Below are 25,423 nucleotides of genomic sequence, written 5' to 3'. Positions count from 1 at the left end.
ACAGGAAACAACTCAAATAGAGCAATATATGTGCCCGTAATTATCTACTACTCTTACCTTATAAAAGGAAGAGAAAAATATTCCAAGTACTTCACCTCGATAGTTAACTGTGGCTTTCAATATACTTGAAAATATATATGTACATAATAATAAAATAAATGGTTGTATATAACTTATATATTCTTGAATAAACAGAGAAGACCAATAATTAATGTCAAGTTGTATCTTTTTTTATTTAGTAATCTTGAAATCTTGAAAAGGAAAACTTTTACTTGTATATTATAGCAATATATTTAATGTATACTATTGTATTATACATTTATACTACTCTTCTGTTCTATAATGGGGTTGGCGCCACAAAAAAAGTTGATTTACTTATCTATTAATTTAATAAGTTCGTAAAAGTAATTTTTACATTTTTTCATTGCGTTTAACTCTTCGTAAATTGAATAAAATAGCTTTATATTTATCCTTATTTCCTGTCTTAGCATATTTGGGTAGTTTAATATGTCATAACTATTTTCATTTAACTGGTAGTGATTTAATTGTGTAATTAAGATATCCTTTTCTTCATTCAATTCTCTGTACCTATTACTGCAGTTGTTGTATATGATATTAATTAACTTTCTTTCGTTATCCCACTGACTAACTGCAGTGTCCTTTGTTTTTTCGTAATTAAATAACAATTTTCTCAAACATATGTACTTTGCACTTTCCATTCCACCAACGGTTCCTAAACTATTAAATTGTATCGTGCCAAAACCTGTGCCTACCCCATTATAGAATGAATACTCATCGCACTTGATTTTAGACATTCCACTATTTTTATTAATGATTAATTCGTTTTCTTGTTTAATAGTTATTTTTTTGTCACTTGAAATATAATGTACATAGTCATTTCTTACGTCTATATTCATGCTTTTTATATTAAATAGCCAATCAGGAAGCAATTCCCAATAAATGCCTGAGCGAATATTGTTTATAATTACACTTGTACTATATTTAAATTCTATTATACTATTTCTAACATTTAAATCATTATCATTATTATCAATTATTTTACTTCCTAAACTAGTACTTTTTCTTATAAACCACGTGGTAAAGTATTCATTGTTAAATGATACCTTTCCATACTGAAGCAATAATTTAATGTTATTCAATTGACCGTAGTGTGTATATATTTTTTTATATATATGATAATTTTTCTCTCTTATTTGTTTTTTATTAAAGTCATTACTAGTGTAATTCCAGTCAATTGAATTGTTATTAATATTGTGAAACACAGTAAACTTTTCATCGTCGTCAAATATATTATTATTGTGTGGAAATATTACATAATATGGTGAAAAAGCTATGTTGTCATCTTTGTCTTGTATTGAATGAGATATAACAAAAGATATTATCCAATCTATATCGTATTCTGTTACCTTTTCAAAACTAAAAAGATCAGGATCATAATTACCATACTGGCCATACTTGTCGCCTTTATTATAATAATCAGACAAATAATTATTTATTTTACCATAAATACTTTTTTTTAAATTAATATATGATTCTAATAATTCTGGATATAATCTATTTACCATATTTAATTGATTTTTATTGAAAAAAGCTATATTATCCATATGATTGCTATCCACTACATTTTTCTTGTATTTCCTTAAAAATAATGCTAAAAAACCATCGTTATTGTTGTACAGCTCCAGCAATAATTTCAAAACCAGCATTTCATATTTGCTACACAACCATTTCTTGTTCCCATTTTTTACGCAAAAATTCTCTAATTTTTCGTTATCATAACCTGTTGATATTATCAATTTTCTATCTACTTTGATCAAATTAACCTTGCTTCCAATATCATTTATATTTGGTGCGTGAATAAACAATTCATATGGCCTCTCAAAGCCAAGCATATCTAACGTATGACTGTCAGTAATTGCTTTTATTAAAGATAAATTTTTATTAACATCCCTTTCCGAAAAGTTGTTTTTCAAGTTTATTTTATATTCAAGCTCTTTATAGTACAAATTTATCATCCCTTCTTGGTAAATGTGTTCTGGATAACATAGCAACTCCAATATTCCAATGTTATTAGTGTCAGCACCATATAAATCAATATTATTCTTATTCAGTATGTAATTTATCAAACTTATGCCGTCGTCTTCTTTACTGTTTTTCAGAGTTTCCTTTTTAATCTCTAATTCAGAAGATTCCAATAAGTTATTATTATACCAGTTTTCATCCTCGTTCATCATGCTATCACCATCTTCTAATTGAAACTCTCTCTTCAAAATATCAATATCTATATTAGTTTTCATACCAAGGTTAGTGCCATTATTTAACTCGAAAGGATTATAATTTTCTATTGACAAATTCTCTTTCATTGACTTTAAGACTGTATCACTGTTATTCACCCTATTACCATCCTTAACTTTAAAGTCTTTCTTTTTTTTCTCAATTGTAACTTTTACTGTTTTTACATCCTGACTTTTTTTCAACAACGCATCATCGAATTCAATTCTCTTTCCTTCGCTCTCCCCACCCATACTAAGATACTCGAAGGCCTCTCTTACATTATCCTTTGACTCCTTACTTATGTAATACGTGCTCTCAATAGAAGGAATCTCCACTGATTTTATTATCTCTGTTACACTCACCAAACCTGATTCTAAGCCGAAATAGTCTCTTTTTTCTATTATTGTGTATATTGAAACTATAGTCAGCAAAAAAAATAATAGTGAAATTAAATAAAGCAGTAACCACGATAATAACTTATAACATTTATATTCTTTCCTACATACACTCTTTATTATCTTATCTTTATCTTCATGAGGTGATGACGTGTTTTTTTGCATGCATGCATCATGTGCATGCAAATATTTTATTATCCTTTCCACACCTATTGGACCTTTTAAGTTACTGAAACTATTGCCATTTCTTACTAACTTTGGACCAGGCTTATCAACAGCTCTTGTTTTTGAATTAAATATCAATGAAGTTCTATCTGTTAAGCTGTCTTTTATGGAACTTCTCTTGTTTATTGGCGTACTGCTTATGTCACAACCATCATCCATTACTGTATACCTTCTTACTCTGTTCATTGTATGATTAACAGTAACAAATATGCTTCATTTGCATGTTTTTGTTTAAATATTTCTTTTTTGAGACCTTCACTTTTATTTTTAAGTTATTTCAAATTTTATTTTTTTCTGGTAATAAAGTCAACTTTCACTTTTACCATTGTGTTCCCGCCTGTTTATAACCGTGATTTTACTCCCACCCCACGGAAAATTATACTATAATTTACATGCATACAATGTCTCTCAAGTATTTTGCTTGCGTTCAAAAAAAAATAAGGAGGAAAAAGAGGGCTAAAATGAATGCATTCACATTAAAGCTATATATAAATTTGGGTTAAAGCCAAAATAAGTAGTGAGAAAGATGAGTATGAGGCAGCTCCTTGAATTTCTAAAATTACCATCAGAAACAATTGTATTTGCAAAAATATAGTTATTATATTGCGTTTAATTTTTCTTAGTATTCAAATAATGTCGTGAAAAAATCATACAATAACATTGCCATACGAAGCGATATATAATAATCTATTATTAATCTCTATGAGAGAAAAATAAAACGTATAAAAGGCATTTGACTTTATTTTAAACTTGTTTCACTGCTCACATGAAAAGATTTCGAAATGAAAAAGTGAAGCATTAAAGTGAGGTATCTAACACTTGACTGAAACCAGGAAAGAAACCAACTACAATAGGAAAAACAACCGATCAGGTTTGAAAACAAATTAATTTATAAATATTGATACTTTGTTATCATGATTTTAATTAACTTATAAACAAAGACTACAGAGTGATGAAGCTAAAAATAATAATAACTTTATTTTCATATCATACTGAACTAATTCACACACTTATTCCACATTATTCCGTGTAATAGTAAAAGTACTATTCGACCCTCCAAAACTTAGTCTGCACTTGTAGACAACAAGTTAAAATGTTGCCGCCAATTGAGTGTATGTGTAACATATAATTATGGGCCTTGAAACAAAACATAATCAAGAGTCAATTGAATTGGCGGGTATATTGTTTGTATAGTAAAGTTATTCATTAAGGTTGGGTAGTATTTGACGTTTAAAAGAATAGAATAAGTAATATAAGGAATAAACACCAATAACTTAAGAAAGAATTTCCTTTCAGATTAGAGAACAAAGGGATCCAGAGATACATAATTTTTCCTTTTTTCTCTGATATTTTACCAATTTCTAGTGGCAATATTGAACTTTAAATAGTATATAATTGATTTTGGTAATATGAAATTTTAAATATAAACAAGTATATATGTTACGATATTCCATGAACAATAAAGATCATAATTACTTATATTTATATCACGTTATATAGACGACATTATTGTGTTTCATATAAAATTTAATTATGAAATCAAATAATGAAAATAATGACAACGGTAGTAATATAGGCAATTATGACTTTAACCAAGGTTGTTGCAATTTGGGATACAACAATGAAAATGTTAATGGTAGCATTAATGTGAATGGTAATTCTGTGGTGTACAACACATACGATATTAATACAGCTTCGACTAATATAAGAGTTATGTTTAGTAGTAACAATGCCAAAAATCACAAATGTGAATGTAATATTGACATAAATGAGAGTGATCCTCGCGTTAATCCTTGTAATAATGCACTCGCATTTCAGGAAGATTCTTTTTACAGTAAAAGTGTGCATTCACCAAGATCACTTTCAATGTTACCAGTAAATAATAACATCTCGTCAAACAACTCTTTCTCACCATCATATGATAAATTAAGCGATAGCAATTGTGAAAATCTAAATGTCAGGAGTATGATACATTTAATATGTTCTGACGAATTTCTTTATAATGCTGAACATTTGAAAAAGAATGCAAGAATTAACACCCAAGAAAACATTAAACTACTTAGTGATAATATTCTTGGAGACAATAGTGGTAATAATAACCATAATAAAAACTATTGTAATAATAAGCGAATTGTTAAGAGATTAAGACTTTCAAAGTCCCCACCATGGGTGGCGTTTCAAAACGACAATTACTTCTCATCCGGCAAGTCGTCAATTAGGAAAACAAGGGCGTCAGTTGCTTTGCCCGAGGAGTACTATCACATTCCAGTTCCAAATTTATTCTTTAGGGAGCCAATATTTCAATTATTAAAATCAATAAGAAAGATGCTTAAAAAACCTTGTGAAATAGAACAACTTGTAAATTTAAATCCAATAGATCCACTTTTAGTTGAGAATTACCTGATTAAATCAAGAAAAATATATTCATATGATCCAAAATTAATCACCGATTTACTATTAACTAATATCGATAATAGTTGTATCGATAAGTGTATAAATACAATTATTAAAGTTAAGTCAAATAGAATATGCGACATTGATAACTTTTGCATTAAACTCGGAAATAATCTTAATTATATACATAATGCAACTAAATCAAGATATTTAATAAATATACTTGCAAAGATTAATTTTGATCCAAGTAAAAAAAGCCATAACAATCTTTTATATTCGCTTTGGAATTGTTATTACTCAAATGATGATGATATTAAATGGGAATTATTAGGTTTTCAGAGATGCGACCAACCTTATAGTGATTTTAGAGGCGTTGGCATATTGGCACTTGTATGTCTTTTATATTTTAGTTTGGCTCATCCAATTGAATCTAAAATTATACACAAAGAATCAAGCAATTCAAAATACTGGTATTCATTTGCAGTTACTGGTATTAATATCACTTCCTGGTTAAGGGATTGGTTAAATCAAAGGGACCAAAGAGTTATCGAATTTTTTTATAAAACTAATAACGATGTAAACACACTCATTATCTTTTGTGAGTTATTTTCTTATATCTTCTTGAGATTTCACACGTTTTGGATGGAAAAGAAACCAAAAAACATTCTTGAATTTCCATCTATTGCTCAATTGTTTAAGTCAAAAATTAACTTTCCCATGTCAGACAAAATTTGTCTTGAACATGATTGAATTATATAACGTTATATATTATCTTTTATTGGTTAGTGAGTCTTATCATATGTTAGTTATTTTAATATTTTATAGTATTTACATATGAATATAATTATGTATTTATATCCATTTACAGTTGGAAACACTTGTAAATCAAACTATCTTTTTCTAATATCATTTATTAGATTTGCCATATTTTTGTACTCATCAAACAATTTGGGCATGTCTCCCACTTTTAGTTCTTCAATGGAATTGAACTCTGCATAGTTCAATTCCAATTGTGATACTTTCTTTATTATTTCCTCAATTTCTTTTTGTTTTTCTTCGAACCTAAATTTCGACTCCGAGTAAGGTGTGAGCAAATTCAGCAAATTATTCCCAAACAACTTTTTTTCCGACGAGTTAAATTTTTCCTCAAATACACAAGATTCAATATTCAATTGTATTTTTCTTCCGTCTAGTTTCTCCAAAAACGTTATTGCAGAATAGAAATGAGTAAAAAAATACAAGTCCTCTGATACCAATAAATTTGGGTTTCTAAACAAAGATATAAATTCTATGTGTGCTTTTATTTTAGTTGGGTTACTCTGAATCAAACAGTATATTAATAATGGAAGTAAGTCGTCAGCAGCCGGAGGCGAGTCTATTATATCTTCATTTAAATCAACATTGCTCTCCTTCCATTTTTTATTTATGTTATTCATATATGAAAGCAATATTTTGCAAATATTCACTATTAATACCACTTTGTCTTTTGGAGACTTTACTCTTATAAATTTATAAAGCTCATTTTTGCATATATCCAACCATAAATTGTCTGTTTGAAGCATCTCAATGTACATTTTTGATATATCAAAATGATGTAATTTAACAAAAGTTTTTAAAACCTTTAACTTTCTAAATAGGTAGTGATCCGAATCATCATTCTCAAACGAAACTGCTTCAAATAATATATTGTACAATTTAGTAGTTACCAATTTCTCTAAACCTTCTGATATAAATACTATCTCCTCTTTGTCCCTCTCTTCTTCGAAACTACTGCTTGACACTGACTTGAATGTCTTTGTTTCTAACAACAACTTAACACAAAATGACAAAAATGAATGAAGTATATTTGACAGTGTCTTGGTATTTATATCTTCGTGCTTCATTATAATATTCTCAAGTTCCCGTTTTTCAATACCTTCTCCGTATATAACATGCAACAAACCATCATCTAGATACGGATACTGCTGAATAAATTTTGATATGAAGAAAACTATTTCACTGCACGCATCGTTTTTTAGAAATATTAAAAATTTATTATATGATGTTACATTTTTCTCGTTTTGATTTGCTTTCTCACTTTCATTGTCCTTCTCTTTTTCCACACTTATTCCCACATTGCTCAACTCTTCGTTTGTCTCTGAAACTACCATTACTTCTCTACTTTCAACAATACTATGGGTTGTTTTTGTAGCATCATATTTTTCAATACTCAAGTCTGGGCTCTCATTATTCGTTTCAAAACCATCAAACTCAACTTTATTCAAATTGTAAGAGGATTCAATCTCAGAGTTAATTCCCTCATGGTGTTTCATCATCTGTTTATTTATTTAACTTCTATTATTATTATTGTTATTTGCTTATTCCAACACTCCTAGTAATTTGCGTCCTCAACTTCAATCTTGTTCCCGCCTTCTAAATGTTTTTTAATAAATGATTTGTTTCACCTTTCTAGTCACATTTTGCTCTATTTGTATTGAATATTGCAATGCGTATCACATATTTAGCCAGCCACACATGTTTAAATGCGAATAAACATCTTATAGTAGACTCGAATTCAAACCACTTTCTTTTTCTATTGAACACTTGTCAAAGCATTAATTGAATCAACATTAAACTTTTAATACCATTATTATGATGAGTTTACATTTAATATTACAGTCAGATTACTATCCACATTGTTCCGTGTATTTATATGTCATTTATTTAGTTTTCTGTCAGCAAACTGTTTTATTTCTGCAACACATTACATTTATAGACTTATTGCTTTCTTTAGTATTAAATTCAAACAACTTAAAGAAAGGAACACAAAAAAAAGAATTCACTGAGCTTCCAATTATTTTATTTAGATATAAACTATCTGTCCGAATTATTTGCATGTGTATAACAACTTTCTTAATTTATACGCAAATACTGTTTGCATGCATGCACTAGAAAGTTTGTGGGGAACATTTATTTCTCTTTTAATAACTTTAAGTAAATAAATGTATAAAAGAGTGATGCCAGAATTTAACCGAGAGATAATGAATAAAACTGTGTGAAAAGGAAAGGTAATAAATTCACCGAAACAGATTAGGGAGCATTTTAAAAATGAATTATACCATCTTTTCCACAAAATTCTATAAAAAAACCAAACATAAATAACAAGAACAAAAAATTAGAAAGGATAACTAGACTGAAGTAAAATGTAAAAGAAAATATATGGTAAGGAAAAAGTTGTGGGAATTATGCATTTTGAATTTTACCGCTAACAAGTTTGCATAACATGTGAAAAACAGGTATATTAAATATAATATGCATGCGAATGGTGAAAATAGTGAAAAATACAAATCATAAAGTAAAGACAAAGTTATAAATAAAAGTTAATAGTTTGGGAAATGAGCGAAAACCCAAAACTAACAGACGAAGATTTTTATGAAAGATATCCTAATTACGATGTTTTAATAAGTTCATTGGATATACCAAATGACTTAAAAGCTTTTGAAGTTGTTTGTCCACCACGGAAAGTGGGGAAAAATAAAATTTCGGAGATTACTGGTATTGAAAGTGACAAAAATAATCTTTTAGACGAGAGTATATTGCTAAATACAACAACACTAGGTGAAAGTGATTTATATGCAGATTTTAACTGTTTGATATGTTTTAGCATATTGAGAAAGACAATGGTGGTTAAGGACTGTATGCACCGTTTTTGTTGTGAGTGCATAGAAAAGTGTGTAAGAATAGGTTTAAGAGAGTGTCCACAGTGTAGATTACATATATCGTCTAGAAGAGCTCTTAGAAATGATGAAATAATGAACACATTAACATTAAGGCTATTTCCAAAGGCCATTAAATTTGAGGAGAAGTACCAGGAGCTATTGGTTGAGAGGAACAAAAGGCAAAGAATTGGTGAATATGTGAACGGTAACGATAAAACAATAGAGTTTGAGAGTACTAGTGTAAAAAACCATGGTTATCAACTGATCAGTGTTCATTTAAAACCAGTATTAAATGACTGTCTTATAAAAAGTACAGGAAATGAACATAAGAATGAAAATAACATTGAACTAAAGTTACCACTTTATGTAAGACTAAGTTATATAAAACAATATATTTTAGGTAAAATTCGCTTGGAAAAACCCAATGAAAAATATGAAATACAGTTATATTTGGATAAAGAATTTAAGAATGTTAGCACTGAAGATGAAAAAGAGAATAAAAGAGAGACCAATTCTGATTCAAATATTAAGAAGCAAGGTGCCAAAACAAAGATAATGCTACTTGAATGCGGTGATGAGAAAATAGAGAATTTAATTGAAAATGAAGGACATATTGAATATATCAAAAGAAAGGAATTATTTATTTCATACAAATTGTTAATTAAACAATAGACAAATGAAATAGTGTTTTTGTTCAGTATTTTTAAAAATTTATTTATTAAATTGGTTCGTTAGTTTGTGTAAATATCAATTATTAAAAACATATACGGCTGGAATATTTCCGCCCACAAAAACAAGATTTCCATTTGAATTAATAGAAACTGTACCGATTCCAGTAGTAGTATTTGAGGACAATTTATCTATGTTTTTGCCAATATTATTTTTGTTACAACTTGTATTATCAAAACAACTCTCTTCATCGTTTTCCATTTCTTGATCATTTTCTTTAATTTTTCTCAGAAAAGAGCAAGAAGATGATGTGAACACTGATTTAATTTCTAATTCATTTGAGGAAGATATCCGGAGAATATTAATTGATCCGTCGTTGAATCCAACGTAAATATGTTTATGAAAATTATCTACATAAATAGATACAATTTCTTTATCACCATTATCATTACAATTAATTAGACTTCTTAATGAAACTAAAGTACATAATTCATCAAACAGATATACATTATATGAAGTAGCAACAATATAAAACAACTTCTCATTTAAATTAATTGTTTCAATAAAATTAATTTGTAGAGGAGTGTGGCTGTAATTTATACTTGAATCTTCACCATTCTCACGGTCCTCATCTAGTTTAATTTTATATATACAATCCAAAGATATAAGCTTTTCATTACCATTATCCTTAAGATTTTCGTTAATATTAGTGGTACTATCCAAACTTTCCTCACTAGATACTGTTTTTGACACTTTAAATATAGGTATATATGGAACTCCGTCCATTATGCAAGTAAAGTACGGTTCATCTACAAAATTACTTTTAATTGAAAGTATTTGACCTTCTTGGTAAAAAGATTTTATTCTGTTGTTAATAATGTCGTAAATAATAATTTCTCCCTCTAAACAACCAGAAATAAGATATAAATCATTATAACACCAAGAAAGACCAAATATAGCAGATCTATGGTCATGATAGTGGTATAATTCCAAATCCTGAATATTTCTATTCATGTCGTGCTCACTTCCAACCTTAATTCGAAGAATTTTGACGTGACCGTCTGCATCACCAATTGCCAAATAATTGTTATTGTTGCTTAGTTTTAATGAAACTACTGGTGATTCTCTATCTTCTCGACAACCTTTAATTGATACAACCTCATTTCCAGAATACGTGAAAATTGTTACTCTGCCATTTTCATATCCTATTACTATGTAATTCTCATTCATGGATACAGCAGTACCTGCTAATGAATTTCCTCCTTTATACACTGGCAAAAGTGTAGAATTACAATTTTTGCTATCGTCCGTATTTATATCCCACAGTTCTGGACAACCCTCCTCCCATGTTATTACTAACTTATTTGGGTTATCAGGTTTCTTACTGAATTGAACTTCCCGTATTCCATTGTTTTTTCTTCCCTGTCCAATAAGCTTTATGTGCGTTATGTTTGATAGTTTACTTTCAACAGGATTGTCCCAATTCACTTCATTCTTTGCAGTTCCTTTATCATTTAAACTGTTAATATTTGCATAGCCATCTCCATTATTATCGTTTTCATTTAAATTCAAGTCATCTTCATTAGTCATGTCTTTTTTGCTTACCGCTGCATCATCACCCCTATTTTCATCCACCTCCATCTTAACATCCTTTGCTACCAACTCCTTTTCTGTATAAAATAAAGATGATGAATTTTTTTCATTAAAAATACTTTCGCTATTACTATTTTCTTCCCTGTAGTCATGATTTGCTCTAACTCCGACATTACCGCCCTCAATAACCTGTAAATCTGAGTTTACATCAATGTTTGTGTTAATTGCTGTCTTTTCATGTACAGTTTTTGAACCAAGCTGGGAACACATGGAGGTAACATTTGAAGGCGAAGCACCAACACAGTTGTTATAAACTTGATCCTTGTTGCCATTGTCGCTACCCACAATATTTGAACGTGAAAAAGACGATTCTTGTACATTACCTTCAAATGAAGTATTATTCTCATTGGCCACAATATTAATATCCAAACAACCCATTTGAACTTGTACTTGACCCTTATTTTTCTTTGTTTTCTTACTTGGAGGCTGAGAAATAACTCCATTTAACTCATTTTCACTTACAATAAACTCGCTTTTCTTGTTGATCTCCTTAGATCTAGATTCATCACTCAAATTGAAAATACACTCCTCCTTAACTCCCTCTTCCTCTATTGCTTTTCCTCCTTTTTTACCGTCCAAAACTTCACACGTGCTTTCATCTTCAACAGTATCATCAACGTTGTTTAAAGCAGATGATGAATGGGATTCCCGAATAAAATTGCTATTTAATGCTGTGTTATTCTCAGTAGTCACCTCGGGACTGGACGTAACTTGTTCCAATGGTCGACACCAACATTCGTGCCTTTTGAATATTGAAAACGGCTCCTCACACCTTATTTCTTCCCCAGTATCGTCGCATGTATGGTACTCTAAATATATATACAACAATGCCTTTTGAAGGAATCCAACCAGGGCATTTGGTGGAACTTTGTCCATTTGGGTTGTGAAAAACGGATTCTTTGGTATATTTGCTTCGGAATTAAAACTAAATGCTGTATGAGAAAATCCATTCTCCATCAAATACCTATATACCAAAAGGTTTATCTCATCCGAAGTGAGATGGATCTTCATTTTTTTCCTTTTGAAAAAGAAAAAAGTTATTTTTAATTGCTAATAGTAAACTTTGTTTTCTCTAACACTGCACTTTACCATATAAACTTATTAATGTATGACTTTTTTTGTAGTTATCTCACAGAAAACAAAATAATTCTAATTATTATAACAATAACAATCCTTATTTATATTTTCTGTCGCCTTCATTCGTCCTAATTTATTTTCACCTTTTACTATATTTCCATTTTGGACCCATCACTTTACTTTTTGTGGCGGGAACCATTTTTTTCCAGTCAGGAATAGAAGGCTAATCTGCTTGTTAATCATTTCAGTAAAATATTTCATATTTTATTAAAACAGAACTTTGAGGGAAATATTTTTAAAGCTCTAGAGGCGAATTACGTGGTCAATTATTTACCAGTTTTTTTCTTTTTCTGCCCTTGCCTAATTCATCCTGTATATTTTATTCATATGTAAATTTTTTGTTTGTCTTAATAACTGTATTTCCGAAACCACAATAATAAAAACACCTCTTCCAGTTATCCCCATAATTTCTATCATAAATATAACATCTGCATGCACATGCAGATATGCCACGTAACGGGCCACTAAATTTACATGGATTCGCATGTGTATTATTGGGAAACTTCCAGTTGTGTTCACCTCAAATTGTGCTCTTATTTCTCATCGATATACCCCCAGCCAGAATATTAATTCGGCTCCTTTAATGTTATTAGGTTAAAAACGCAAGGCGATACTTTAAGATACACATGAAAACAATAAATAACAGTATGCATAGGCATTATCATCTAGTCGCTATGGCTTTTGCGAAATTAAAGTAATGCAAAATAGCAAGTAAACTACTCGCGAAAAAGTTAAAACTATTAATACTAAATTTTTTTAGGGAAAATAACTAAACCTTTCACAATGTTAATACCTACTTATTAGAACCACAAAAGACATCTAATAAATAGCTAACAATGCGATTTTACGTCCAATTATCGATAGAAAACTAAATATAATTCAAAATGGACAGTTAATTAGTGAAAAAATAACAGCAAAATTTTTCATTAACACGGCTGTTCTTATTTATTATTCTTCATAGTTGTTATTCAAGGTACAAAAATACTGATTCTCCTCAGTTTCCTCCCACTAATAAACACACGAATTTAAAATTTAATGGTACAACGTGAACTTATATTCATGTTATAACCATTCCTTTTTACATACCCCTACACCTGAATATTAAAATATAACAGTAATGCCATGATCAACGCGCCGGCGCCTCGTATCTTGGTATAACGTAAAGTTCCCGGCTCATTGAATAGCGTGTTTATTATATTGAAAATATTTAAATTAACGAATAACAAGTATTAGTACCGACGTTTTATTAGTAAAATAAAAGGTTATAAAGGATACACAAAGAGGCGGGAACTGCCAATCAGTTAGGACTGAAATAATAAACACTAGGTGAGGAAAGTAAGGATAACAGAATTAAATAAATACAATCAAGTATTCTTCATTTTTGGGAATAAACTGTGGATTGAAATAGAGATTCGATAATAGTAATAATTAGAATTTCTCTATTACAGTCTGTGAATAATGAACGCCCAGAGTTTAGGAGGTGGAGGATTCGTTCCCGGAGGCTATCCTCAACACGCAGTACCAGTTCCAGGTTTAGAGCAACACCATCCAGGGCAGTATAAAATAGCGCAAGGAGGGAATAATCCGGGAAGTGATCAATTAGTACCAGGTGATCACACCTCATTGCCGCATTTATCATTGTTGCCTCCACACCATTTGGCAGGCACTAGTAGCGGAACGGGTAACACGGGTGGTCCCGTTGGTGGAGCTGGCGGCGTTGGTGGTTATGGAGGTACGCCTAATCAAATGCGAAATAGATGTAAATTGGGAGTATTTAGTCATCGAGTTTGCGAGAAGGTTAGTGCAATTAAAGTGGCTTCTTACCATGAGATGACGGAACACCTTATAAATATGGAACTTGGCGACGGTCCAGGACGTTCAAAGAATCCTGAAGCTAAAAATATAAGAAGAAGAGTATATGATGTATTGAATGTACTTTTAGCTATAGGAGTTGTTAGAAGGAGTGTTGGAGTTGGTAAAAACCTTATTTGGGCAGGATTAGACCCAGACAGACCTCTAATTGATCAACTTGTTGAAAGATCTAGAATGGATCACACTGGAAGACTTTCAAGTGGTCCAGACGAGCTCAGATCTGAAGAGCAAGCAAGAGCGGAAGTAGAGACTGCTAAGATTGCTTATTTGACTGCATTTGAGGCCCAAGTTAATGCCCTCCAGGAAACAGTTAGACAAAGGATTGCCACTTGCAATGATAAGGATATAATTAACGTTGCTGATTATATTGGACTTAATCAACTTTTAGTGCCCGTTCAACATCCTCATTTAAACCACGGTAATAACAGTAACAATATGCCTAATGGAATTTCCGATGACTTGAAGAATTAATCTTGAGCCAATATTTTATTTGTGTGTAAATAGAGGGATGTTGTCTACTGTTTTCACTGGAGTTATTTTTCTCTATACTATTTGACATCGAAACTGATACCACTATATGGATGATTTATTGGTATAGAAGGGATGATCATGTAAACTGGACTTATTTTTGAATCCTCTACTGTTATATATTATTGCATAAATCTTAAAAATTCATTTAATTAGAAATGTCAGGAATTAAAAAAAGATATATATATAATTATTAATTTCTTTTTATCGTTATCATTACTTGTTGCTCAATAATATGCCAACAATTATTTTATGTTTGAGTGTTCCATACTTGGAATAACCAGTAGTTAGTTTAATTAGTAAATTAATATGATTCTTTCCATTCTGCATGTGAACATGCACTCTCTCCCTCTCCACTTGGTCGACCTTTGGCTCGTATTTTCAGTCTTTGACCAGTTCTGTCTTCGTTTTTAGATTCTCGGGTATGCTCCCTGAGTCCAGGTTCAAACTATGCTCTTTTTGCTGTATCTAAGTGCATTAATATTTGTGTATTCGTAATTATATCCAATTAGGTACCGCCTTCTTTCTTTTTTGATTTTAATTCGAATCTACGTTTAAACATTTCAGTTCGATATTCAAGTATATCAAAAAATTGTGTTATTTATTACTATTAAAAGTTAAATAAATTTGAACCTTTAATTAAACATTCAAATAAACATACAAATCAAAAAAAGAAACGCAACTACCCTAGACACATCTTTTTTCCTTTATTACTGTACAGCAAATTCATACATGCATCTATGTACTGTGAGCTATTAATCACAATGTCACATTAAATAATGGTTGAAAGTTGTTTCATATCTATTTATTTATATGCATTTTTAATAATATACTCATTTTTGTAGATATCTTATCCTTGTTTCTTTGAAATTGTCAAAAATACAAATTAACACAGAATTAAATAAAAAGCATGCATTAGTAACAAAGAGTTCTTTATTTAAATTCAATGGTCCAAGAGCAGACTAATAATGCGTATTTTTCACTCCTCGCTCACATAGAGTTAAATCGTCAGGAAAAAAACAACCGAAAAAGCTCTTGAAATCCCAGACTATACCGCATCATCTTAAATTATTGTTCTCGCTAATATCTGCATATTTGCCATTAATAATCAATCAGAATTATTCAAAATGTACACACATAACATATTAGCGCCTGCACCGCCTTGGGCGGCATATTCTGAGACAAATATTATTGCCATATACAGAATAACTAGGGGCTGTATTACTTCAATACATATAAACAAATTCAAATTAGTCTGTCTCAGGCAAATTAATATTAAAGTAGACATCGTTTTTATTTAATGTCATTTAAAATATAATAATAATATAATTACTCGTTTTAGGAATAAAGTTAACACTAGCTTTTATACTTTTATTATTTGCCCAATCAAATATATTGGCCTGGAAGGCGCCAAGTCAAGGTATACTATATATTTGTGTATATGTAGTAGTGGTAATTAGTTTTAACTTAAGTAAATAATTAAATTTAAAAGAGAATAAGAGAATATATACATATTTAATTATAGTTTGAATAAAAGTAAAAAGTAAATATTGACGTATTTTTTTCTGGATAAAGACACTTGTTTCTAGTATTCGTTGGGATTAAAGAAACGAAGTAAAATTAATATTTACGGTTGTTATATTGTTGGTAAACAGTAGAAATATTTGATACATCAAAAAAATGGCGAAATCGTACACAAATCATTCAAAAACCTCTCGTCAGCCAAAGAGACCATTTGAGAAGGTAAGTTCTTCATTTAAATGGAGATGAGAATGCAATTTAAATTCTGAGTGGATGCTTTTGATGGTGCTTTTCCATTAAAAATGCTTCAACTCAAAGCAATTGTTTTCTCTGATATATTAAAACAGAATTATCTTAATGAATATGTAATGATATTCGTTTATATTTGGGTTCATCTGACTTTCTTTTTCAACATTTAGGAACGCTTGGATGCTGAGATGAAACTTATCGGTGAATACGGTCTTAAGAACAAGCGTGAAGTTTGGCGTGTTCAATACACCTTGGCCAAAATAAGAGCTGCTGCTCGTCACCTCTTAACTTTGGATGAGAAGGATCCAACTCGTATATTTCAAGGTAAGTTCAATTATACTAATTACTCTTGTGAATTCAAGGGGAGAACGTAAACGAGAATGCGTGTGTATATTTGCTGTATATGCCATTTAATGGGATTGGGATTTACGCATGAGAAATGGAGGAGTGAGGTCGTTTTGTGGGAAACAGATGTTCTTTTCTTGAATGCATACGGTCAATAACAAAGGGAGATGACGCTTATTGGTCATTCTTGATCACTTGTTATTTTAAGTTAGACACCCCTTTGTGGTGCCTTCTTCAAATATTATACATATGCTAAATCGATTTTGGGACGAAGTTGGTAGCTTTAAATAAGAATCTGCGTAGGCGTCATCTTACGGATGCTAACGTCTCCTTGCGTTTCTTCCCGTTTTTAGTCTACCCGTTCCCCCCACTAACAGTAGATGGCTATGGAAAAAAATGCGGAGATATACACAATTCGGAAGAGAAAACATTGTCGTAAAATATATTGTCCCGTTTGTATGCATGCACACATTCACATGGAGTGTATATACCGAAATAATGCCGGTAATGGCATATTTGTGCATGCATAGCTCCACTTATGGCACCTAAACGTATATACATCAAATAGACGGAGCACCGTCTCGTTTTTACTAAAAAAGACCGAGAACATGAATTAACTTGTTTGTTTTTACTAGGTGAGGCCCTTCTAAGACGTATGGAGAGACTTGGTCTTCTTACTGAAGAGGAAAGAAAATTGGATTATGTTCTTGGTTTGACAATAAGCAAGTTTCTTGAAAGAAGACTTCAAACGCGTGTATTTAAACTCGGATTGGCCAAGAGTATACACCACGCACGTGTACTAATTAAACAAAACCATATCCGTGTTGGGCGCCAAATAGTTGATGTACCTTCATTTATGGTCAGATTAGATTCTGAGAAGCACATTGACTTTGCTTTAACTTCTCCATTTGGTGGTGGACGCCCGGGTCGTGTAAGAAGAAGGACACTCAAAAATCAGGGTGGTGAGGCTGAAGAAGATGAGTGAATAATAAAGGTAAAAACAATAGACTGTTTTGTTTCACGTTTGCCCTCTTTCCACAAAAACGAAGGGGAAGTTACCACTATTCTTGCGAATACTTAATTTTTCGAAATATCAAGAGTATAGGAACGAAAAGACATAATATAATCTATTAAAATTCTAATTCTTATCTTATCTAAAGAAGGATCAGGCGTTCTTGCCTCTTACCCCACTTTCTTTTTTGCATAGTGTCGCTTCCACTTTCCCCAAAGTAAAATATCGCCACTCTTCGTCGCCAATTGAATTACAGGACTGTGTTGCCTGGACTCACGGCCGGCTGAACGAGCGGAACTCATGGGAAAATCAAGTACAAAGAGGGACGGAAAGGCAAACAGAATCACTGGAAAAGTTCACATAAAACTATATTATCACATTTATATATGCATGTAGGTATGCATGCCACTAATTCAGCTAAAAGTCAAAGGAAATACATGTTAGGTGCGCGCCCTTTCACTGGCGTTTGTGTATGCTCGCGTTCCGGGGAACTCGAAATTCCTTATTTTTGTATATTAAACAAAGTAACTATTCTAGTCCAGATTCTCTGTTTCTTCGCATACTCTTGTTAAAAAATCACCATCTATCCGAAAATCTTCGGCATTTGAATTGAAATTGTCCAAGTCGTTTTCTACTTTCGTATAGTATTCAATCCCGATGTCTTGTTCATTAAAGTTACATGTACCATCATCAATGTCACTTAGTTCGAATTCAAGTGAAAATCTTAAAATAGCAGCTATTCCAGTTAGATTGTCAAGTGCTTTTCCGGAATTATGTGTGGACGAAAAGATACTTATCTTTCCACCCATATTGTTATTTGTTTCGGTTATTTGTGATATTTTTTTTCTCAAAGAAAAATTATCTGTTCTGAGTAGTCTATCCGATAATAACAGTGTCTCTACTGCATTATTTTCAAGTGCTATCTCAATGTGTTTAATGCCATAACAGACATTGTTTGAATTCATTGAAAGATAATATTGAAATCTTTCTAGCAGTTTTGTTTGGACATATGCCTTTGTATCCTTTAATTTCTCATAAAAATCGTGGTTTAAAATTATCTCATCTATTGATGACTGATATACACTACTTGTTTTAGCCAACATAAATATGTGTTTTTTTCTATTAATCAGATATGATATACTTTTATTATCAACACTAGATACTTGTGTCAAGTGTTTTAAATAATCCTCCTTGTAAAATCCAGGTCCACCTAATATTATATTATCTACGTCGTCTACATTTATATGTGAAAGTAAATTTTTTGTTATATTATCAAAAAACTTTTTCTTGCTTTCTTTATGTGCATTACCTACATTTGTCCTTGGTATATTTTGGGTTATACTAAATAATTTACTTGTCCTCTGGGGAGATACTATAAACATATTTGATGTCCCGTTTCCTATCAACAGTATCAATATGTCCTCACCAGTGCCTATTTTTTTTTTTGTACACTCACTCAAGCGATTTCTCATTAACCAATCCCAGTTTCTCTTATATAATATAAACTCTGATCCTTTTCTTAATTCTATTGTATGGTGTTGGCCCATTTTCACATATTCATTATCGACTGCATTGAAACCACTTATTCTTATACTGTCTACCCCCTCGTACTCGACGCTTTTAACTATTATTGTTATCAAAGTTTTGTGTATTTTCGCTGTTACCTTTCCTGAAGTGTGTTCTTTATATGTCTTTCTTTGCGTTATTGATTTAATGCTATCTCCCGACAATATTAAATTATATAATTCCCAATTGTCCTCATCTGACTCTATTCTTAACTTCACATATCCAAACCCATTACCTGATATTTTTGACTTTAATATTAGCATTTTCTTTGTTCGTCCAACATAAAAATTCCGACTATCAAGTTTACTGGCATGTAATGATTAATTCAAAAAAATATTGTTATTGTATTTTGATTATTTTTTCCTCTCACTACTTTTATCATTTCTTTTGTTTCACAAGTCCTTATCTAACCTGCATCCCTTCTCCATATGTTTTTTCTTCCAGTGAACAATTTCATACATTAAATTGAGTTATACTTACCCTATCATTTATTTTTTTCAGCCTTTCTCTTGCCGCCACACGTAACTAGCAACCAGTCCCTTTCGCATGTAATATAACCATGAATTATTCGGAGATGAAGGATTAGTTATTCAATGAAAGATCAAAATATACCGAACTATGACAACCAATTATAGTTTTTGACTCCAATCCATGATCTACTTTTTTTCAGGTTTAATCGCTTTGCTAATCGCGATACTCACTTTATCTAGTTGTAATTAATCAATTGTCTTTATTTGAAATGACAAGTTGCTCCATTTCTTCTGGTGATTGGCGATCCATTTCAGTGTCAAAGTGAATGGTAATCAAGCATTCCGTTTCCGGCTTACCTTCTTTATTCCACATGTGAACTGTATTAGAGAGAAATTAGCGTGGATTATGCATGTGAAATTAGTCTATTTAAATGTTAATCACCGGTGTGTTTTTACCCTCTATGTTGCAACTCAGAGACTAAATATTACATAAATGTTCGTGTTTTTTGCATTTCGCTGATACTCACGTGCCGAGTAATCACTGTCAACATGAAGAAGTAAATAAATCGTGAAAGAAAAATCCCAATGAATAACGCATTTTAAGTGCGAGAACTCCGTAAATCCGACATCTTGTGAAACGAAGTTAAAATGTCAGAAACACTACGAAATATCCGCCTTTCTTGGGAACATGGAAGTAAATATCGCTCATAGTTTGTTTTTTTCGCGAAATAAACTAGGTGAGAAGCAACTACTGCAATCACATCAAATTCGAATTTAGAAATTTCAGTGTAAGAATGCTAATTTTGTGAGAGTCCGGAGAAAAAAGTACGACAGTGGCATCGGTAGTAATGATTGGATGCGGAAACACTAAATAAACACGTTCATTTAGTGGCAGTATTTTTCCCATGTATAATAGACAATGCGAAATTTGAGCAAAACCAACTGAAAATAAATATGATACGAGCGGGGATTGTGGCGCCCATTTATATTGAGGGGTAATAAGTTTTAGGTATATTTAAGCCCTGTCTCGCAATATGAATAATAATAAAACGTACAAAAATATTAAACAGCATAAATGAAAAATCTTGTTTATTTTGGTTTGAGGTAGAAACAAAAATAATATAAACAAATATTATATATATAATAAAATATAGGTAATTGTAAAAGAAAGCCAATTTGAATAAGAAATACAATATAAATATTTATGTACTTATAAAGGAAAAAACTGAAAGAAGAAAATAGAGAAGTGAAAATTATATATAAATAAAAGGTAGTAATTAAAAGGCAAGATTGATTTGTCCATCAATCTGAGCAAACAATATACAATAAGTAGTAACTTGTACTAAAATAAATCGATAAATAGAAGCAATATATAGTGTAAATATAGGAAATATAATATACTTATAAAATGAGTACAGAAAAAATAAATGATATGAAGGATTTAAAAATTCCACCTAAAGATCCCAGATTCAAGACGGATGATGTAACGAAGACAAAAGGAAGCGATTTTGAGGATTATTTTTTAAAAAGGGAGCTTTTGATGGGAATATATGAGAAAGGATTTGAGAGGCCATCTCCGATACAAGAAGAGAGCATTCCGGTTGCTTTAGCAGGTAAAGATATATTGGCTAGAGCAAAAAATGGTACCGGTAAGACAGCAGCATTTGTGATACCACTATTGGAGAAAATAAATACTAAGAAGAATATAATCCAAGGCTTGATATTGGTACCAACAAGAGAATTGGCGTTACAAACGAGTAGCATAGTGAAACAACTGGGTAAACATATAAATGTGCAATGTATGGTCAGCACTGGAGGTACATCTTTAAGAGACGATGTATTACGTTTAAACAATCCAGTTCATGTATTAGTGGGTACACCCGGTCGTATATTGGATTTATCAAATAAGAAAGTATGTAATTTAAGTGGCTGTTTTATGTTTATAATGGATGAGGCCGATAAATTATTAAGTCCTGAGTTCCAGCCTATAATAGAGGAATTGATTGAATTCCTGCCCAAGGAACGTCAGATATTACTATATTCAGCTACATTTCCTGTTACAGTCAAGGGTTTTAAGGACAAATACTTGGCGAACGCCCATGAAATTAACTTAATGGAGGAGCTGACATTAAAGGGAGTGACACAGTATTATGCTTTTGTTGAGGAAAAACAGAAACTTCATTGTTTGAATACATTATTTAGCAAGTTGCAAATTAATCAGGCGATTATTTTTTGCAATTCTGTTACAAGAGTTGAGTTATTGGCAAAAAAAATTACTGAGCTGGGTAGTTCTTGTTTTTATATTCATGCAAGAATGCTTCAGTCTCACAGAAATCGCGTTTTCCATGATTTCAGGAATGGTGCTTGTAGATGTCTTGTTTCGTCGGATTTGATTACAAGGGGTATAGATATTCAGTCGGTAAATGTCGTTATTAATTTTGATTTTCCAAAGTATTCTGAGACGTATTTGCATAGAATTGGGAGATCTGGAAGGTTTGGTCACCTGGGATTGGCCATTAATCTCATTACTTATGAGGACCGTTATAACTTATATAGAATTGAAAAAGAATTGGCTACTGAGATTTCGCCTATACCAGCTCAAATAGATTCTGCACTATATACATAAATGTGGAGTTTGACAAATAAGGTGCTGGGGTATCTAATTCCTGAATAGTGATTGACGATTCGTCTTTTCTTTAACAGGGATTAGTGGCACAAATGAGAAGAAAAAGCATGATGAATTTGCTTTAGCTATCACCATTATCGACATTCTCTCAAGTAATTTGAGCAAAGGAATTTGAAACGGTGTATGTAATATCTATGTGTTTATTGCACATATGTTAATTATTATACTATATTGTTATTGGTTTGAGCGTGAATGGAGGTTTATTAGTAATTTCAGAAAAGCGTACTTTTGGGGTTTAATCGAGTTATCTCCTACTGGACGATGTATTGTAACGAGGTAAAAGAGCTTATGGAGCCAGAACACGATATGATTACCAAGTATAATATATTCGTTGACTTTATTATTGATCTGGATGGATAAATCGTTGAAAATCGGCATGCATCTAAACGAGTATGTGCTGGTTTTAAATGAGACGTTGGATATACTATTTTTGCTTATTTGCGTTGATTAGATCAGGTTGTTGGTCTACTTAAGTGGGGAATGAAAACGTCCGGTGATGAAATATATTATGTATACAGATATCTGAAAAGGATTTAAAGATGCATATATGATGTCGGACGCGGGAGGACTTGCCTTTGGTAATGAATACGTATAGGTTATACATAGTCTTCGAATTAGAGGATTAACAAATAAGTTAAACACATAAAAAGATAAAAGAGTATTTTGGTCTTTTCGGCTGGGAATGGCACTGCTTGGCTGACACTATTGGCGCCAATGGTGCGAGCCAAACAGTAAGAACACATAATAAAATGTATGTCGGTAGGAAATGTGTTGTTGCAACCAGAAATTAATTTGTTTTATATTATTACTTTGTATATATATACATATTAAGAGTTGAAAGCAATGTTGGATACATCTCATAAGATACTTGGATGTGTTTACAAGTCAGTCAGGTTTTGAAATGTTAAGATAATTAAGTAAATCGAAGGATAAAGGAAGTACAATGACGTTGATACTGGTTAAATTCTGTTTACATCTGGTTTTAAATGGTAAATGGTGGGGTGGATGGATCACAGCTAATCGACCGCGACTATGGTTTTCGAATTTGAGTATTTGCATATTTTCATATACATACATAAACGAGTAAGAAAATGATTAGGTGGTATATGTTATGACTTGGAATGTTCTAATCCAGTGTATTACGACTTTTCTAGTATGAAGTAACATTTCAAGATTTTATAGTGAATGTGGATAGATGATAAACAAGGTAAAGCTACGCTAGATAATGTCAAGGTTGATAAGGGAGATCGGAGATGCATATAAGCCTTTTTCAAGGAAGGAAAGTAGCGTCAGATTTATAATCAGCTCCATCTCCAACCATACTTTGCACACCTGACCTGCCAATAGCAGAATGGACACATACACATGCCTATGCGTAACACAACTGTCATCTTTGCCTCGCTATTATCGCTTACTTGGTGAATTTCATTTGATGTGGTACTATCGCTACTGCTTCCATTACTTCTGCCTTTACATTCAATTCTGTCACCTCATGGGCATCAAATGAAGACACAGTCACCTCGAGTTGCATCTCACTGTTACCATTTTGTGGCAAACGACCATAAATTTGCGTATTATTTTCTCTTATACGAAATAACAAGGACGGAATATATATATGATGCATACTGTATGTCAACCTGGAGGTATGTATATATGCGAAAGTGGTATGGCGGGCCGATAAACAGGCATGAGGTTCAGGGTTATGTGATAAATAATATATAGGTGTACGAATAAATGGTATATGTTGAGATTTTTACTTGAAAATGTGAGCAGATGATGTTGTATGTATTATATATTTTTATCCTAAGACATAAATGACGATAATTCAATGTTCTATATTAATTACAAAAACACAAGGACTTATGTTTAGTGCGGGGTTGCATTATGATGACAAAGACCGGGAGGGGGAAAGGAGAAAAGCGGAACAAGTTGATTATATTCTGCTACAAAAAGTGGCGGTGTGCGATTTTTGTATGTTCATCTTGTTGAATGTTCAGGTCAAAATTACTTGGTTTATGTAACAGGCTCACTTTGCCCCTGCTCCACCCCACACACTATTAATGCTAGTCGTGAGGTAGCTTGGCGCACTAAATATATTAAATTAGTATAAATCGTTACAAAATATATGGATAATATTGTTTAAATGTTTGTGAAAGTTCATAAACCGCAAATAACAATGTTATCAATATTAAGAAATCTCACCTATATTCGACTTTTTTTTTTTTAATTAATGTGAAATTAGCACAAAGTAATGTTAAATTTTTTTTTTTTACATGTTGTATTTCGCCTGTCATTGGTATGGCTTTGAACTGTCATTTTCTCGCACCTCCCGCGATGTGTATCCGACAGTTGTCGTGTGTCTGTGTTTGATTGACCATTTGCCCCTCGACTCGCTTCTCGTGACCTCATGAATCCTCTCATAGTTTTACATTCGCTCCTGTTTCGCCTCATTGCTTTGTTATCGCATTTTGGTCTTGCCGGACCGTAACATGCTACAGAGCGCGCATGTTGCGGGCGAGGCGCCAGTATGGTGGCGCCACGGTCAGAACTGGTGATTTTGGTATATGAAGGAATAAAGGTATAAACAAAGGTGAATATGGGATTTGAATGCAGGATAGGGTTTCTTTAAAATTCGCTATTAAAGTTTGGCAACAAGTGTTAGAGAGTATATGATAGTACAAGCTTTGATTGGTGAATGTGGATAAATA

General features: G+C 31.7%; 9 protein-coding genes across 9 annotated transcripts; 5 read left to right on the top strand and 4 right to left on the bottom strand.

Moving 5' to 3' along the window:
- Nucleotides 1-371: 371 nt before the first annotated feature.
- FG379_001810 (transmembrane domain) lies at nt 372-3,101 on the bottom strand (the record flags this gene model as incomplete). The annotated part of the gene is made up of 1 exon (XM_067327413.1): nt 372-3,101. One exon carries the CDS (start codon nt 3,099-3,101, stop codon nt 372-374), a length of 2,730 nt encoding a protein of 909 aa, XP_067184844.1.
- A 1,347-nt stretch (nt 3,102-4,448) lies between these two features.
- FG379_001809 (uncharacterized protein) lies at nt 4,449-6,059 on the top strand (the record flags this gene model as incomplete). Its single annotated transcript, XM_067327412.1, has 1 exon — nt 4,449-6,059. One exon carries the CDS (start codon nt 4,449-4,451, stop codon nt 6,057-6,059), a length of 1,611 nt encoding a protein of 536 aa, XP_067184843.1.
- Nucleotides 6,060-6,199: 140 nt separating this feature from the next.
- FG379_001808 (Vps9p RAB5 like RAB GTpase binding involved in vacuolar sorting) lies at nt 6,200-7,624 on the bottom strand (the record flags this gene model as incomplete). The annotated part of the gene is made up of 1 exon (XM_067327411.1): nt 6,200-7,624. One exon carries the CDS (start codon nt 7,622-7,624, stop codon nt 6,200-6,202), a length of 1,425 nt encoding a protein of 474 aa, XP_067184842.1.
- Nucleotides 7,625-8,683: 1,059 nt separating this feature from the next.
- Nucleotides 8,684-9,679, top strand: FG379_001807 (uncharacterized protein; the record flags this gene model as incomplete). The annotated part of the gene is made up of 1 exon (XM_067327410.1): nt 8,684-9,679. One exon carries the CDS (start codon nt 8,684-8,686, stop codon nt 9,677-9,679), a length of 996 nt encoding a protein of 331 aa, XP_067184841.1.
- A 75-nt stretch (nt 9,680-9,754) lies between these two features.
- Nucleotides 9,755-12,340, bottom strand: FG379_001806 (uncharacterized protein; the record flags this gene model as incomplete). Its single annotated transcript, XM_067327409.1, has 1 exon — nt 9,755-12,340. One exon carries the CDS (start codon nt 12,338-12,340, stop codon nt 9,755-9,757), a length of 2,586 nt encoding a protein of 861 aa, XP_067184840.1.
- Nucleotides 12,341-13,924: 1,584 nt separating this feature from the next.
- Nucleotides 13,925-14,809, top strand: FG379_001805 (E2F like domain containing transcription factor with the wHTH fold; the record flags this gene model as incomplete). Its single annotated transcript, XM_067327408.1, has 1 exon — nt 13,925-14,809. The coding sequence occupies one exon, from the start codon at nt 13,925-13,927 to the stop codon at nt 14,807-14,809; it is 885 nt and encodes a 294-aa protein (XP_067184839.1).
- A 2,827-nt stretch (nt 14,810-17,636) lies between these two features.
- On the top strand, nt 17,637-17,966 carry FG379_001804 (40S ribosomal subunit S9; the record flags this gene model as incomplete). Its single annotated transcript, XM_067327407.1, has 1 exon — nt 17,637-17,966. One exon carries the CDS (start codon nt 17,637-17,639, stop codon nt 17,964-17,966), a length of 330 nt encoding a protein of 109 aa, XP_067184838.1.
- A 560-nt stretch (nt 17,967-18,526) lies between these two features.
- Nucleotides 18,527-19,822, bottom strand: FG379_001803 (pelota Dom34 pelota like RNA binding domain; the record flags this gene model as incomplete). The annotated part of the gene is made up of 1 exon (XM_067327406.1): nt 18,527-19,822. The coding sequence occupies one exon, from the start codon at nt 19,820-19,822 to the stop codon at nt 18,527-18,529; it is 1,296 nt and encodes a 431-aa protein (XP_067184837.1).
- Nucleotides 19,823-21,437: 1,615 nt separating this feature from the next.
- Nucleotides 21,438-22,655, top strand: FG379_001802 (ATP-dependent RNA helicase; the record flags this gene model as incomplete). The annotated part of the gene is made up of 1 exon (XM_067327405.1): nt 21,438-22,655. The coding sequence occupies one exon, from the start codon at nt 21,438-21,440 to the stop codon at nt 22,653-22,655; it is 1,218 nt and encodes a 405-aa protein (XP_067184836.1).
- Nucleotides 22,656-25,423: the final 2,768 nt, after the last annotated feature.

The sequence above is a fragment of the Cryptosporidium bovis genome, assembly GCF_009768925.1.
Source record: "Cryptosporidium bovis isolate 45015 chromosome Unknown contig_25, whole genome shotgun sequence".
NCBI classification, from domain to species: domain Eukaryota; phylum Apicomplexa; class Conoidasida; order Eucoccidiorida; family Cryptosporidiidae; genus Cryptosporidium; species Cryptosporidium bovis.
This window is presented reverse-complemented; position numbering and strand designations above follow the sequence as displayed.